The sequence below is a fragment of the Notamacropus eugenii genome, chromosome 6, assembly GCF_028372415.1.
Source record: "Notamacropus eugenii isolate mMacEug1 chromosome 6, mMacEug1.pri_v2, whole genome shotgun sequence".
NCBI lineage: Eukaryota > Metazoa > Chordata > Mammalia > Diprotodontia > Macropodidae > Notamacropus > Notamacropus eugenii.
The window spans coordinates 76468089-76484327 of NC_092877.1; the positions used below are offsets into that span (position 1 = coordinate 76468089).

At 35.5% G+C, this 16239-nt stretch overlaps 1 protein-coding gene across 6 annotated transcripts in view; it reads right to left on the minus strand.

The window, feature by feature from the left end:
* Window positions 1-743: 743 nt before the first annotated feature.
* The window catches only part of PPARGC1A (PPARG coactivator 1 alpha), a 779791-nt gene continuing 764295 nt past the window's right edge, over window positions 744-16239 (minus strand). For all 6 annotated transcript variants that reach the window (XM_072620378.1, XM_072620376.1, XM_072620375.1 and 3 more), the window contains 3 exons: window positions 13857-13978; window positions 13355-13506; window positions 744-4609 (listed from right to left, as the gene is read on the minus strand). In XM_072620378.1, coding sequence (XP_072476479.1) covers window positions 4506-4609; window positions 13355-13506; window positions 13857-13978 — 378 coding nt within the window. In that variant the 3' untranslated portion in view covers window positions 744-4505. The remainder of the gene's footprint in view (window positions 4610-13354; window positions 13507-13856; window positions 13979-16239) is intronic.

Below are 16239 nucleotides of genomic sequence, written 5' to 3' on the forward strand. Positions count from 1 at the left end.
AGTCCAACTATGATGCCAACAAAAAGGATGAGAAAGGATGTGTGATTTAGAAATCTGTGTTATCAGGTCAGGAAAGGAAGCAAGTCAATTTTATAATGTTCTCTAAGGACTTCTTTTTGTTTAGAGAAAATGTGGTTGGCCACATTGATTGAAGTCAGCCCCAGCCCTGTTTCCAAAAGGCTAACTCTGGAATACAGAGGAGAGAGATAAGAACATTGCTTATTTTCCCTGCCATCATCAGATACCTCCTATACGTGTGGGTTGAATCATCATAACCATAACTTTTCAGTAGCTATTAACTTGTCCCAGATTCCACCTGACGACAGAAGTCTAAGGTCCATTACAAGTGCCCGAGAGAAGTTCCATTCGCTTTAAGTAGAATTGTTTTCTAAGCTGAATGTTAAGCTATATTCTACCCTGGGGGCAATGATTGTTGTCTAAAAATGTATTTTGCCCAGATTACAATAATAAAACAGAACAAACTCCTAGAAAAAATATCACATGGCAGGTTTTCACCTATTATATTACATTTTAGAAATTTCTGTGTCTACCTTTGCTCTTTGTCTTAAAAAAAGGTAAACAACAAGGTGTATGCTATATTAAAGCTAAAGTCCTAGTATGACTATGGAAAAGAGGAAAACAGAGAGGAGGGAGAAGTAGAATAGTAATGAGTGAGTAAATGTGCCCCAATCTAAGAAACGTGTCAGGGAATTGGTTATGATAAATAAGAAAACAGAAGTGGATTTGAAATATTCGTTTCCCTTTATTAACTCAGTGAGGCTGATGTGTACTGCACATTAAAAAAAATCACAGGAATTTCCATACAATGAATAAAACCACAACATTACATGTAGAATTGGCAGGTGGAAAATAGCCCATTGAGGGCTAAACTAAAAGTTCACTTTCCCCGTTCAGCATAGTTCAACCAACAGTATAACACTTTCACCTACAAATCTTTAAGTAGCTCCATCCAATCAGTGGTTCACATTATTGAAAATGTCTGTCACAGAGGTACAAATTTAGAATTATCACATTATATTACATGGCTATTCTAGGTCGTTTATAGTTCAGGTCTTAAACTAAAGTGATTGAAGTTCTCATTACAGCCACCACAAAGGACACATAATCATTACCTACTGTAAACTTATACCTAAAGGCATTACAAGGTTTCTTTTTTCTTTTCAACTCACCCAACCATCATGCCCTAGTAGAGTAGACCCTCTTTACCATTTTGTCTTGGGTGTTGATAGCCCAAGGGTTTTTCCCAGTCATTTAGCATAGATTGAATCCCCTCTTCCTCAACCCCTCCAACTGAAGATGCCTTAGTCTCAATCAGTTTATGTTAGATAGCAATTACTCTGCTATATGACTCTTTAAAAGGCCCACATGTATAAAGCACCAGTTTAGTTACCAATATTGCAGATGGGATACTTACCACAGCATGAAAGCAACAGCACACCATTCATCTAAAAGACATACAGATCTATGCTGAAATGGGTCTCCAATAATGATGTGGTGCATGTGCTCATTTGAAATGTTCTCTTAAAAATAAAGGGAACACAGTTTACATTTTTGATGGGCTACCCACAGTGTCTACTTAAGATATAAAAAGCACTATTTGGATGGTTTAGTGATCCTTTCTTTGCACTAATTTTATAGGCAATTTGAAGTCCATGGAGGAAAGCTATCTTCATGGAAAGAATATTCATCAGGCCAGTGGGGAAAAAAATTAAACCATGACATAAGGTCTGTGTTGCTATCCTTTAATAAATTAAAAAAAAATATTTATGTCAGCAATTCAGGGCAAAAGAGAAAATGTATTTAAAACTGGATCACAAAAATTTAAAGGCAAAATAGGTAATGCATCTGGTGGTCCTTGAACACATAATATGATATACTAAATATTGATTTCTTAAAAATAATTTATTGCTTTTAATAGTCTTTTTTATCATTATTCTACAACAGAAGATTCAAAATTCAAAAAGAAAAATTGTAAACTTTAGTTTGGCGTTCACACGGAGTTAAAATACCTGCATTTTAACCTACAGAACAATAAGAATTAGGCGGATTAAAGGTGTTACTGTTGTAACGCAGAACCAGTGAACAAGTTTTTATTTTTTTTTAATTTTTTTTATTGCTTTCTATCTACTTAGAAATAAGAAGCCAAAAAGTCAAGCAAGCATCCGACAGGACAGACAGTGGAATCTCTCAGAACACAATCTGCTGGTGATAAATGAATGCAGCTATCAAAATCCGCTGCATTAGCCTGGGGGTGAAATCAGTTTTATAAGATTGCATTTGGGGAGGGGGAGAGAACAGAAAGATTAAGTAGGGAGGTATACCGTATCTTTAAAACGAAGTCATGAATGCCAAACAGTAATCGAATATCAATTTATAAACTTGAATACATTCTCCAGACTTTACTGACACAGCTCCAGGGACTCCACACTCAAGATGAAATCCGGATGCTCAAGATGGAGATTTTCAGAAGTTTCCATTTAATTTATATGAAGCAATGTTATCAAGAACAATGCCATGGTCACCTTGGGAGGCCATGCTAGTGCAAGGAGAAACACTGCTTCTGCAGAAGCTGAATTTCCCAAATGAAGTGCTTCCAATTCGAACCTTACAAGGGTCTTGCATCCTGGGTATAACATTTCCACTGACTTTCTTATTTTTGCCACCTCATAATTTATAATAAATATGCTATCTTCAACTGATAAATATGTCTCTTTAGTAAACAAAGGAATGAAATATCAGTATTTATACAGGATGCATAACTGTAAAAAATATAGATAAATACCATTCTTGAACTCCGCCAATGAAGAGAGATACTGGCTTCAAAGATAGATTTCACACACACATTAATTATTGTAAAAATCATACTATAATTATTACCTCAGCATTTTGTATCAAATTAAAATCACGAAAAATAAAACGAAACAGCATTTTAAAAAGATCCTTGACCTCTAGTTTCAAAACTACTGTTGATACAGAAAATAAAAACATTTCTTAATGATTATCCATTGAGAGACTTTACATAAAATCATGATCTCTTCTAGAAAAATTTTTAGATGAGAAAATTTCATCCCCCTAACAAATCCAGTGTATAAAACTTCAAAGGAAAACAAGCAACAAGAAAATGTGGGAAAAAATCACAGAAGTGGTGAATACCTTTTGGGGGCTAGGATTTTCCTTGACAAGAAGCTTAGTTCAAAGCTCACCGAAAAAGGGATGAATGTGCATAAAGCAACGGTTTGTGTTTTTTTTTTCTTTTTTGTTTTGCACTCAACAAACACACACACTGTCTTTTTTTTTTTTACAATCAAATATATATAAGCATAAGTTCAGCTTTCTAAATATGTTAGTATACAATAATTGTTTCACCTCCTAATTACATTTGAATATTCTTGATTAAGAAAAATTGAGCAGTTTTGAAAAGAAGGCTGCATTTACAGTGCATAGCTGTAACAAAAAAAGAACATCGTCATAGAGTATGTACACAAAATAAAAATACTCCATTGAACATCTGTAAATACTTAACTACATCAGAGAATGTAGTAAATACACTCACTATCTGAACACATCCCAGATAGTTCTACCCAACTCTCGTTAATAACGTAACATCGTGTCCGCTCATCAGAAAGGACTGCTGAACAAGTTGCACGTGTGACCATTGACAAGGCTTTTAAAATCTGCTGTGGAAGATCCACATTTGGGACATTTACATGGGTGTCAGAATAAAGGATGAACTACAGAAACTTCAAAATATTAAGAGGTTTAATATTCCGGTGCCCGCTGTTTATGCTTCCATCCAGGCTCCAAGGTCAACAAGGAAAAACAAAAAGAAAAAAAGAGAGAGAGAGAGAGAGGATATTAGGTCTGTGGGACCTGTCCTTTCCTCAGGATTGTCACATCATCATTACAATACCAGAGAAGGCTGTGTTTGCTTGTGTTTTCTCTTTCTAAAAAAAACAAGAGCTCAGCAGCTGAAGCCCAGGCATCACCCGTGGTCAGTATAGGGTGATCTGTGGTTTGTTTGCTTTTTCCTCTTTTTTTTCTTTTTAGATACAGCACAGACATTTTGAAGTTCTAGGTTTAAAGTGTCTCTCTATGGAACTGCTGTCACTTCAAGTGGTTTGCATTTGCACTCTCGCCAGTCATTGCTTGTACCCTCACCCCCCCAAACACAAAGACATACCACACAAGCACGCATGTGTGCTCACACACACACATACATACACATACAATGCCACAACTACCACTGTCATCCCAGGAAAGCAAAGCTGACCCCCATGGATACACATGTGCTTACTGGATGTCCCTTTGGCCTCTTCCCTCATCAGCAGCCGTGTTCATGTAAACCTTTTTTTTTTTTAAATTTTTGTACAGAGAGTGTAAAGTAGGATAAATTCCTAAGTATGACTTTCAAGAGTCCGTATTGAAGGACGTGATGTCCTGTGAGGTATTCACCATCCCTCCATTATCCTCAGCCTGTAGGCTTGTTACCTGCGCAGGCTTCTCTGGGCCTCTTTCAGTAAACTATCAAAATCCAGAGAGTCATATTTGCTCTTGGTAGAAGCAGGGTCAAAATCATCTGAGTGTGAATCTGAAACAAAATTAGTGCCAAGTCAGAAACAGCTTTCCTAGACAACTGTCAAAACCTCACTGAACACATGTACAAGATGACCTGCTTCACTGGAAATTTACAATCATCATAATGTTAATTCATCTCAACAAATATCTATTAGCCATGAGGTGCAAAGCACAACAATGATATGTGACACAGGTTATAACATGTCAATTCATTTTCTTTTATGATTATCACATTTCTGCAGTATTTTTTTTCTCCCTGTATTTCAAATGAGGCAATTAAAATGGATTAATCAATTACCAAGCATTTATCAAGCACCTACCTTATGCCAGGCATTGGACTAGCTGTTGAGGAAACAGATAGTAAGAAAGAAAGAATTCCTACTCTCTAGAAGGCTAAGTGGTATGATATAACAGTAACAAGGCTGGATATGGAGTCATGGCTTCGATATTAGTTATATGACTGAGCAAATCACTTAACCTCTTTCTTTTTTTAACTTTTTAACATTTTTTATTTTATTTTTAACTTATGGAATAAAACAAGCATTTCTATAGCATAGTATAATTATAAAAAGATGACTGCACATGAAAATGCAAATCTACTAAGTACAACTTACTATTCCTTTTAAATATGTAATAAATTCACCATGTAAATTTCTTTTTCCCCCTTTTATCTCCCCCACCCTAGAGATGGCATTTAGCCCCTTTCTAAAACCTCATCTATAAAATAAAAATAACATTCACACCACAATAGGGTTGTTTGAAAAACTCATTTGATAAATCTTTAAATTCTACATAAATGTCAGTCAGTAAACAAGCATTTAGTAAACATTTACTATTTGCCAGTCACTGGGTGCTGGGGATACAAAGAATGGTAAAAGACAATCCTTTTTTTCAAGGAGTTCACAGTCTAATAGGGGAAACATGAAAGTAACTAGGCACAAACAAGATTTATTCAGGGTTGTTACTGTTGCAGTGTTCGTTCTTTGTTCTCGAAGAGGACTATGACATCAAGACGATGACATGACTTGCAGTTGACTTTGATTCGAGTGAGGAAGAGCTGAGCAAGGTCACCAACCTCACTTTCTCCTCCACAACCATCTGGTTCCGGTGGCCAGATATTCATCAAGACAACTGGAGATGGCCCAGGATGCAATGTATGACCCTGGCCATTGTAGGATACGGTCTTATCACATTTTCATTTTGAGTGAGATATACCCATTCAATGAATAGGAAATTTTAGGTAGTTACTCAACGGATGGTCCCTTTAAAAAAAAAAAATCAAACTGGGAGGGGAAGACCCTCGGGGTTCCTGGGTAAAAGAGAAAAAGTTACTATTTAGCATTTGTTTTCACTCTGTGCTAGGTGGGTGAGGACCTGTTGTCTAATCTACGAGCTCCAGAGGGAACTGGATTTAAGGCTTGGTCTTTGATCAAGAAATCTAGCCAGTAAACCCAAAGGAAAAAAGGCAGCTCTTGGCCACTGAATAGAGAGCAGAGTTCTACATTTTCTCCCCATCTCTCCCCTCCATCCACCCCAAGAAAACCTGCATTCTGATTACACCTTCCTTCAATCTGCCCTCCCTTCTATCATCACAGCCTTCCTTTTTCTCATCCTCTACCCCTCTGTTTTCTTGTAGGGCAAGATAGATTTCTATTCCCCATTTCCTGTATGTCTTATTTCCCAGTTGTATGTAAAAACAATTTTTAACATGCGTTTTTAAAACTCTGAGTTCCAGCATCTCTCCCTTCCTCTTACTCCATCCACCCCCATTGAGAAGGCAAGCAATTCGATATAGCTTATACATGAGTAGTCATGTAAAACACTTCCATAAGTCATGTGGTGAAAGAGTAACTATATTTCCCTCCATCCTATCCTGCCATTTATTCTATTTTCTTTTGACCCTGTCCCTCCTCAAAAGTGTTTACTTTCTCCTCCAGCCCTTCCTCCCATTCACCCTCCCTTCTATCATTCCCCCACCCTTGTCCTCTTCCCCCTACTTTCCTGTAGGGTCATACAGATTTTATACCCAAGAGAGTATGCATGTTATTCCCTCCTTAAGCCACATTGGAGATAATCATTAGAGGGAAGACACTAGCATTAAGGGACATTGAGAAATGTTTCTTGTAGAAGGTAGGATTTTATCTGGGACTTGAAGGAAGTCAAGAAAGTCAAGAGGAGAAGATGAGGAGGGAGAGATTTCCAGGTACACTTTATTGTCATCAGACCCAATATCATCATTATTATTGCTTAAGGCCATGAAATATATTATAGGCTGAAGTGTAACTAGAACCCAGATCTGATTCCTATTCTGATCCTCCTCCTCTCAGCCTGCACTGTCTCCCTTGCACCTGCCCTGGGGATAATATAATAAAATATAATGTAATGTAATGTAATATAATATAATATAATATAATGCAATGTAATATAATATAACGTAACGTAATATAATGTAATATAAAATATAACAATAATATATAAACACAAGTATATATAAGCACATATATGTGTGTATATATGTACATGTGTGTGTGTGCATCAGTCTCTTATTTATATACATCAGTCTTTTGAAACTTGAAAGATCACATTTTCTTTCATGACATACAGCTCATCAGAAGACCTGACATGGAAAAGGAATGGATTACCTCCCATTAGGCCTCCTACTTGATATTTGTGTCTTATGTTTTTAAAAAAAGCATTTCTGATAAAACATTGACCATACTACTTTTTTCCAACCAACCACATTAATAAACCCCCTTATGTTTTATTCCTGTCATAACATATAATACCAGAAACTCTGGTGTTATAATTGGCTGACTCACACGCTGTTCACTGTGGCGGAGAGTAATCTTTAAAATTCTTCAGCAATCAGTTTCAACATATTTGAACACAAAATTTAAATGCAATGTCATTTTTCTCACTTTTTTGCACCTTTTCTATCCCTTGAACTTATTGGCCTCTTTCGAGTCATTCACATTTTGAGACAATAATTGTCTCATTACAATATCTTTATACAGATCCTCATATCTGAAGCTGAGGACTAGGAAAAGCAATTCTGACTTATCAGTGGAAGTTTGTCCCAGCGTGTGCTGGGCTACATCTACAAACCTACACGTCCAGCCCAACAGACAAGCAATTAGTGAAGAAAAACTGAATTGACAATTTTATTCCCAAACGAATGATTTCCTTATTTAGCTGAGAGCTGGTATTCATGGAGCTTTTATCAAATCAAAATGGCAGGAGTAGTGTCAATACTGGTTACTGTGGAATGTCATCCACTTCTCAGAATTTAGCTGTAATAAAGACTGGAAAAGCCAATACCTCCAACTTGTGTCATTACATAGGACAAATGACAGAACAGGACTTGAAGCACTGTAATTCCAGACCACCAAATTCTTTAGAACAAAACTATGATAATTCACGAATTAGTTAAGTTTAAATTTTTTAATGTAAAGTTCTATCAATTGAGGCATGCCTGATGTTGATTTATCTTTTGAATTTTCTCTTTTATTAACTGTCATCAACAAACATATTTCAAGAGGCACAAAAGAACAAATAAGAACGTTATATAGGAAGCTGAACTTCTGTAAATATAGGTCTTTTAAAGTATGTATTAAACTTAACATGGTGGTAACAAAATGGCCCTGTTTTTTGTTCTCTTCTGTGTATTAAGAAGTTTTGATGCTCCTTCCTTCCTTGATTTCTTCTATCTAGCATTTCTAACATTATCCACTAGCTGATCCCCTAACAATGCCCCTCCCCATACACACAAGCCTTCACTTATAACATTTCTTTGTATAGTCTAGCAAAACAAATCAACATATTGATCATTTTTGAAAATGTATGTCTCCTATTCTCCAGTCTATCACCATTTTGCCAAGAGGTAGTAGGAATAATTTATCATTAATCTTTTGAAGGTATATTAGCCACTGCTTTGATGATAGGTAGATAGATAGATAGATAGATAGATAGATAGATAGATAGATAGATAGATAGATAGATAGATAGATAGATGATAGATGATAGACAGATAGGTTGATAGATGGATATAGATAGATAGCAGATGACAGATGAGGGAACGAATGGACAGACAGGTGGATGGACAGAAAGAGAGATAATATATTAAACATTTACTATGCATCAGACACAACTACAGATGGATGATTGAAAAAAACCAAGCAAGATGATTCCAACCCTCAAGGAGTTCCATCCTAATGGGGGAAGACAACCCATAAAGGAATGCTTGGAAAGGCAGGTGAGAGGATATTATGCACATAGTGGGTAGACATCTGGAGATGACCGACAAGTGAAGCAAGTGAAGAGTTGAATTCAGGCAAGATCAAGTGGTAGGGATGAAGGACTTTAAATTTCTAAAGTTTTTCAAAGTTTTTTCACTCTACATTCTTGTGATCCTCACGTAAATGATTTTCCTGGTTATTTCATTCTGCATTCATTTATGCAGGTCTTCCCAAGTTTCTGTGAATCTACCATACTCAACATTTCTGATGGTACAACAATATTCTATTATATTTATATACCATAAGTTGTCTGGCCCTTTTCCAATTGATGAGCATCTATTTTATTTCTAATTCTTTGCAGCCATGGTTTGTTAATTTTCAAAGATTTCTAATGCAATATACCTATTTCAACCTTTCGAATTTAACATTAAAAGCTATATTTTCTCTCATGACAGTGAGGAGTAAATCTGCCTGACTTTTGCTACCTGGTGCAGAGTAAAGCATTATTACCTCAAACTGAAAACTGATAGTTATTATTAATACTATAAACTGCTGATAAAGCAAGTCATATTATATAACATTATAAAGAAATGGCAATAAAATCATCAGAAAGCTATAGGCAACTCCTTGCTTCACTATAGCAAAACCTCAATTAACCAGTAAGTTGAAATAATGGACCATTATAGCTAATTAAAAGTTCTGGTTAATGTGGTTGCCAGAAACCTCTTCATGGAAATCTCTTTAAAATATATTAATCTCCCTTTCTTCCTTAGGAAATATAATATAACGAGCATTTTCCTACCTCATTCTTAAAATAAATTCATTTCACCTAGCCATCCCCTTAAGCTATTGTCCTATATCTTCTTCCTCTCATGGACAAATTCCTAGAAAAAAGTCACCTATCCTTTGTTCCTTTACTTCCTCACCCAGTTCCCAACCTCTTAAAATATGATGATAACAATATTTTTCTGTTTGTTTCCCCTTCCGATTTTTTTTGTTCAAATCATTTAGCATAAAATTTAAATGCAATGTCATTTTTCTAGCTATTTTTGCACTTTTTTCTATCACGAAGTTATTGCCCTCTTTCAAGTCTTTCATATTTGATGTATAATAATTGTACCATTACAATTATATAAAGATAGAATTGTATTTTTATTCACTCATATCTGGAGCTAAGTCCTGGAATAACCAGTTCTCACTCAGTAATGCAAGTTTGTCCAATGTCTGCTGGGGCATATTTGTGCCCACTTCAGTCACTTCATTTAAACTACTCTCTCCTAAGTTAACAGGTCTCTTCTTACCTGCTTATTCCATTACCCTTTCCATCATCTTTATCCTTCTTGACTTTTGGATAACATCTAACATAGCTCACACATCCCTTCACCCCCATCCCCCACTACTTATTTCTGGATATCTTTTCCACTTTTCTACTTTTTCCCACATTTTCTGTGAAAATGCTTCTTATTGATTCTCTTTTTCTTAGTTTTACTGTTCTTCCTCAGTCTATTTTTTGTTCAATCAATGTCCCATGCCTTAAACTTCGAGACACTTCAGGGTCTGTCCTTGACCCTCTTTTCTTCACTCTACAATATCTCTTAGTAATCCTATCAACTTCTGTACATGCTCAGTAATCATTTATATCCAGATAACTCCCAAACCTACATCTACTCCTTTTCTACCCTACAGTCTCTCATCAACAACCTGTCAATGACAGTTCCACTTAACATATCCCACAGCCATCTCAATCTTTTTACATGTCCAGAATTGGACTTATTATCTTTTCACTTATGCCATCCTTCTCCCTAACTTCTCAATTTCTGTTCAAGGAATAATCAACTTTTAACCAAGTTCACAACCTCAAGTCACTATCTTTGTTTTACTCTTCTTTCCTCCCTGTATCCAATGAATTGCCAAGTCTTGTTAAGTGTATCTTTACAACATATCTGGTATCTATCCCTGTCTTTTCACTTACCTAATCACCACTATAGTTTAGGCCCCCATCACCTCCTACCTATTCTACTCTAACAACTTCCCAATTGGCTTCTTGTCTCCAATTTCCTTTCCAATCCATCTTCCATACAACTGCTAAAATAGACCTTTCTAAAACACAGGTATGACTGTCATCACCCTGCTCAAGGAGTTTTGGTGGTTCACAATTGACTCTAAAATTGAAACTCCTCTATTTGTCATTTCAAGCCCTTTGTAATATTTATTCAGTCTAGATTTCCAGTTTTATTTCATATTATTCAAGCACAATAAGTTTTAACCAAACTGGTTTGCTTGCTTTTCTTGTACATGACTTTCCATCTTCTTTCTGCCTATGGGCCGAATGCCTCCTGTTCCCAGTCTGGAATTTCCTCTTTCCTCACCTAAATATCAGAGAATTCCTAGTTTCTTTCAAGGTTAAGATCAGATGCTATCTCTCACAAAGACCTCTCTTGTTACCCTACACTAACACTTGTTAATGTCCTGCCCCTGCTTCCACCCCAACCTACTTTAATTTACTGTATACGTATATGAATATTTGTATGTTTACATGTGTGTTTGTACCCACATGTGTGTGTCTATAAAATAGAGCTTTAGTAGAATATAAGTTCTTTGAAAGCAAGGACTGTTTTGACTCTGTCTGTGAATGCCAACATTTAATACAGTCATAAGTGTTCAATAAATGTTAGATGAATTAAGTTGAGTTGATAATTTAGACTCTGTTGGTATTTCAACATAATCATTCTAAATATGAATTTTCATTGAATAAGACTGAAGAGGTGAATGTTATATATAAGATTAGGATCAATGATTACAGATCTCAGAATATTCCTTGAATCTTCCTTTAAACATTAATAATAAGTGTGTTTTCTTCTTATGTGCACCTTGTTCCTACATGAACAGTGGTTGAAAGTTCTCATTAGTTGAGTTCTGATTAATCAAGCTTTTGCTTTTTATAGATCTTCTGTTTACTTATCTGTAAATATATTGTATCTTTTTGGTAGTATATAAGCTTCTTAAGTGCAGGGGCCATCTCACTTCTGTATTTGTATATTCAGAACCTAGAACAGCTCCTGTATGTAGCACTGATACTTAATAGTGCTTATTGATTGATTTAATTTTTATTTCCTTCTGAAAGCCTTTTGTCTCTATTACTAATGATATGATTTTTCTTTCCATAGGCAATAGAGCTGGTACAAACATATTTATCTTTGAAATCCCCAAACACAGGTACACTTTGATCAGTCCCAAATATAATATCCAGTGTGTTTCTTCCATTTTTAAAATACCTTTAATGTCTATGTTTAATAAAAACATTTTTCAAGAAGGGGTAAGCTAGAGAATGCATCTCAAATATAATTTTCCCAAAACAAAATTCTTAGTTAGATATGTCTTAATTTCTATTATTATCTGGAAGATAAAGGGATAATGACTACTAGAAAAAATTCTAATCTTGAAATATTTCATGGACAATCAAGTTCAATTTGGGAATACCATCTAAATTTCCTTCTCCTAATCATCAATCATGTTCTAAAGAGTCCCTTTATGTAACTTACTTGAAATTCTACAATTTTTGAGAGATTAGAAACATTTCAGCCTTCATCACTGAAGAAAATGAGTCAAATCAGCTTGAGACTTCAATCAATCTTGGCTGTTTTTATCAGTCAACATTTGAACAAATGACTTGCTGCCTTTTATATTTTCATCACCAGCCTTCTATCTCTCTAACAGTCAGCTACTTTTCCCCTGCTTTAAACCATCTCTTTAGCCAATGAAGTGAATTACAGCATATTCACTCTGAACAATGCACATCACCTATGTCAATTACTGTAAGAAGACAACACTTGGTTTGGGAAAAGAAAATACAACATTTTGTATTCATTCATTCATTTATATAAGGCCTAGGGCTTTATGTAAAGAAAAAGTTGTTAATGTCCTGGCACAGGATTATGTAACAATTTTAATGATCATAGCCATTAATTCATTAAAAAAAAATTTTATGTGAGACACCTTGGTAGTAGCATGCCTTTTTTAAAAAAATAATCTCAGAGCCGAATAAGTCTCATAAAATCCCCTTTATGTAGGGATTTACATGCTGCAGGAAAAAAATTAAACTTTATAAAGTGAAAAGGAGAATATGTTTATCTAAAGCTAGATATTTTCCCTCATGAGCTGCAATTCACAATAAATGGGATTGAATAGAAGAGATGAGAAAACAAGGATTTTTAGACAGTTGTTTCAACAAAACAATGATTATAATTTTATATTTGCACAGGATTCAGCATTGGTTATTAATTCAAAAAACATTTATGTACATCCCACAGAAAATAAAAACCTGAACCTAGAGCTAAGAGGTGTTGACTTCTCTCCTAAGCCCCTTGCCTCTGAGGTTGCCTTGTACATAAAATCTATATTCAAATACTCTTTCCAATAAGACAAAAGTAAAGTCCCACTTCAGGTGCACACGGATTATATTTGCTCCTATTCTGATCATTACATTCTGTAGTCCTCACCCCAAGTACAATAAAAATCCATACCTAGGTCTGCATAGTTAGACTTGAAATATTGCTTGCGTCCACAAAAGTACAGCTCAAAGTCAGGTTCATTCGACCTGCGCAAAGTGTATCCATTTTCAAGAGCGGCAAAAGCATCACAAGTATAGCGGTAGGTGATGAAACCATAGCTGTCTCTGTAACGGACAAAAAGGGGGGAAAGTTTAGTGACTGCTGAGGAGCATTAACATATATAAACGTAACCCTTTCTACCTCAAGAGGCACCATCCTCGTGCAGCACCTAAACCTCTGCCTCCATTTATCAGGGTGATTGTCCTGTCAGGCAGCTAAATACTTATTTCTGGGACAGGAAATCTCAACTAGAAAGATTAATAAATAGGGATGAAAGAAAATAAATAAGGTTTTGAACTCAACATGTCATCTTTCAAAGCACTTACACTGGCAACTCCCATACCAGGAATCTTATGGCCATAATTTTTTACATAACGTCAGTTTCTAAACAAGAAATAATCTTGAAGCTTCTCACCCATCATCCCTCAGATTTACTGTGCACTCCTCAATTTCACCAAAAACTTCAAAACGGTCCCTCAGTTCTGTCCGAGTGGTGTCAGCTCTGATTTTACCAACATAAATCACACGACGCTCTTCCTATAGAAAAAATAAGAGAAGCACTCTTGTTAGTGCTGGAGGAGGAAAAGGTAGAGAAGTCGTATCTACATGAGTACTTAGAGACAAACGTACAAGTTTGCCTAACATGAACTCACAGGCCAGGCAAGTTCTAGTCCAGTAGGCATGACCTTCCACGGTGTGAATATTGTTCTCACTCTAATTACCCCAATGCGTTTCTTTCTCTTTTGCTCTTCTTTTTCTCTCTTAGATATCAACATTTTTATGCTACATAGGACTTTTTCATGTTGGATAAAGACTAGAAAGGCAGACAAGTGGACAGACTGAGTCCTGGAGCCAGGAAAACCAAGCTTTGGGTCCTACCTTTGACATAAGCCAATGTGACCAACCTGGGCAAATCACTTATACCTTAGGTGCCCCTAGGAAATGCTTTAAGACTCTATGTTGCAGAGCAGTGACCACAAGTAGTGGGAGTTCTCAATGACAGTGAAATTATCAGGCCAGGTCATATAAAGAGAAAGGGCAGATCTCAAAAATCCTACACTGACTGACAACTCTTCCATCACTGGCTTCAAGGCCTTGGTGTAGAAAAATAATTTGCCTCTGTGTGCTTGTTTTGAATTAGGAAATAGATAAGGAAAATGTTCATTTTGAAAAGTTGTAAAGTTCATTATCAATTTAGCTACCAAGAAAACATGGCCAATTGATACTGATATCTCCCATCAGAATAGAGCACTGGGGAATATGAACTAAAAGTCAGTGGGAATAAAGTTCTTGTTTCCCTGTGTCTAGTCACAGACTAGTCTACTTACAAGAACCTGGTCTTTTGTACCCAAATTAGTCAGTATTATTAAACCCTAACATCATTAGCAATTTATAAGCTTACAAAAACAGGAAGGTCATTTTTATAGCCTGAGGTTAATTTTAAAAATAACAAGTGATTCTTTGATTTCTGGAAAGAAGCAATCACATGTGTGAAACTCCAATGCACTAGACAAGAGTTAAAGATAATGATGTTATTTGGCCATTAGAAAAGACAGCAGGCTTAGAACTGTCTTCAAGAATACTCCAAGGGTACCTTAAAAGGGGCTAACTGTTCTGGTTCCACAGAGGGCAGAACAAAAAGAAAAGCACTTAAGTTACTGACATATAGGTTAGATTTGAAAAGGGTTGGTTAACTGTGTGTCAAAATTTGGATGTCACTCTTAGAACTGTATTTTTTTTTCCTTTTACATAAACTCATGTGAGTTAAATTATATTAAATATAAAACAACTCTCCTCTTCTTTGTTAAAAGAATGAAACACTCCTACCCTTTGGCAGAAAAGCAATAAGGTGGACAGAGATGCAGAATGAGTTATATATTTGCAGATATGACCAATGGACTGATTTGTCTTGCTGGACTATACATATTTGTAATAAGGGAGGACTACAAGAGGGAAAAGAGTTAAGGGGTAGTGATAGATGTCCTCTTATCCCCAAAAAAGGCATCCATAAAAGATTTTCAAAATGCACAGAAAACAAAAAAAACAAGTGTAGAAAGGAACATAAATAGAGCATTTTGATTTTTATTTTGTTAAATTTACATATATGGATCATATATATAATATATACACTTCTTAAAAACAAACTATACTCGATTGAAGTTCAGTTTCTTTTATGAACTTCTTCCATATTCCTTTTCTATCTTAAAATATTCATTATTTGTTAAATTCACAATAAAAATAAAATGATAAAAACAAGTAATTCAAGTTAGAAGTGGGGAAGCAAACATTATGCTTTACTGAGATCTCCTCACCTGATGATTCTTCAAATTTATATTTTCAGAATGAAACCTAGATTAAAACAGATTTTAGTAGTAATGATTCTATATGAGTAATAGGATTGGACAAATTAAGAGGGGTTGCCTTTTGGAACTTCTACAGTTTTATAATTTAGGTTAAATGTACACAAGAATCACTCTTAAAGAGTGCCTTGGCAAATCAAAGATTTTACTGAGCTGAAACCCTTGATAAAGTACAGTTCCACTTATATTAGTTACTAAATCACAACAGCCAGTTGGATGAAGTAGAGCAGGCTGCCAGACTCATTTTCATGTGTATATCTCAATTCCCTTCCCAAAATGCAGTTGGACTACAATATGGTACCTCACACATTGAGTAGGTCAATAAATATTAAGTGGTTAGTGATAATAACCACAGAACTGCATCGCATCCCCTTTGGCAGTGAGATCATAACACCACATTCCGTTTTATTTACTTAAAGGGAATGTCAAAAATAGCAG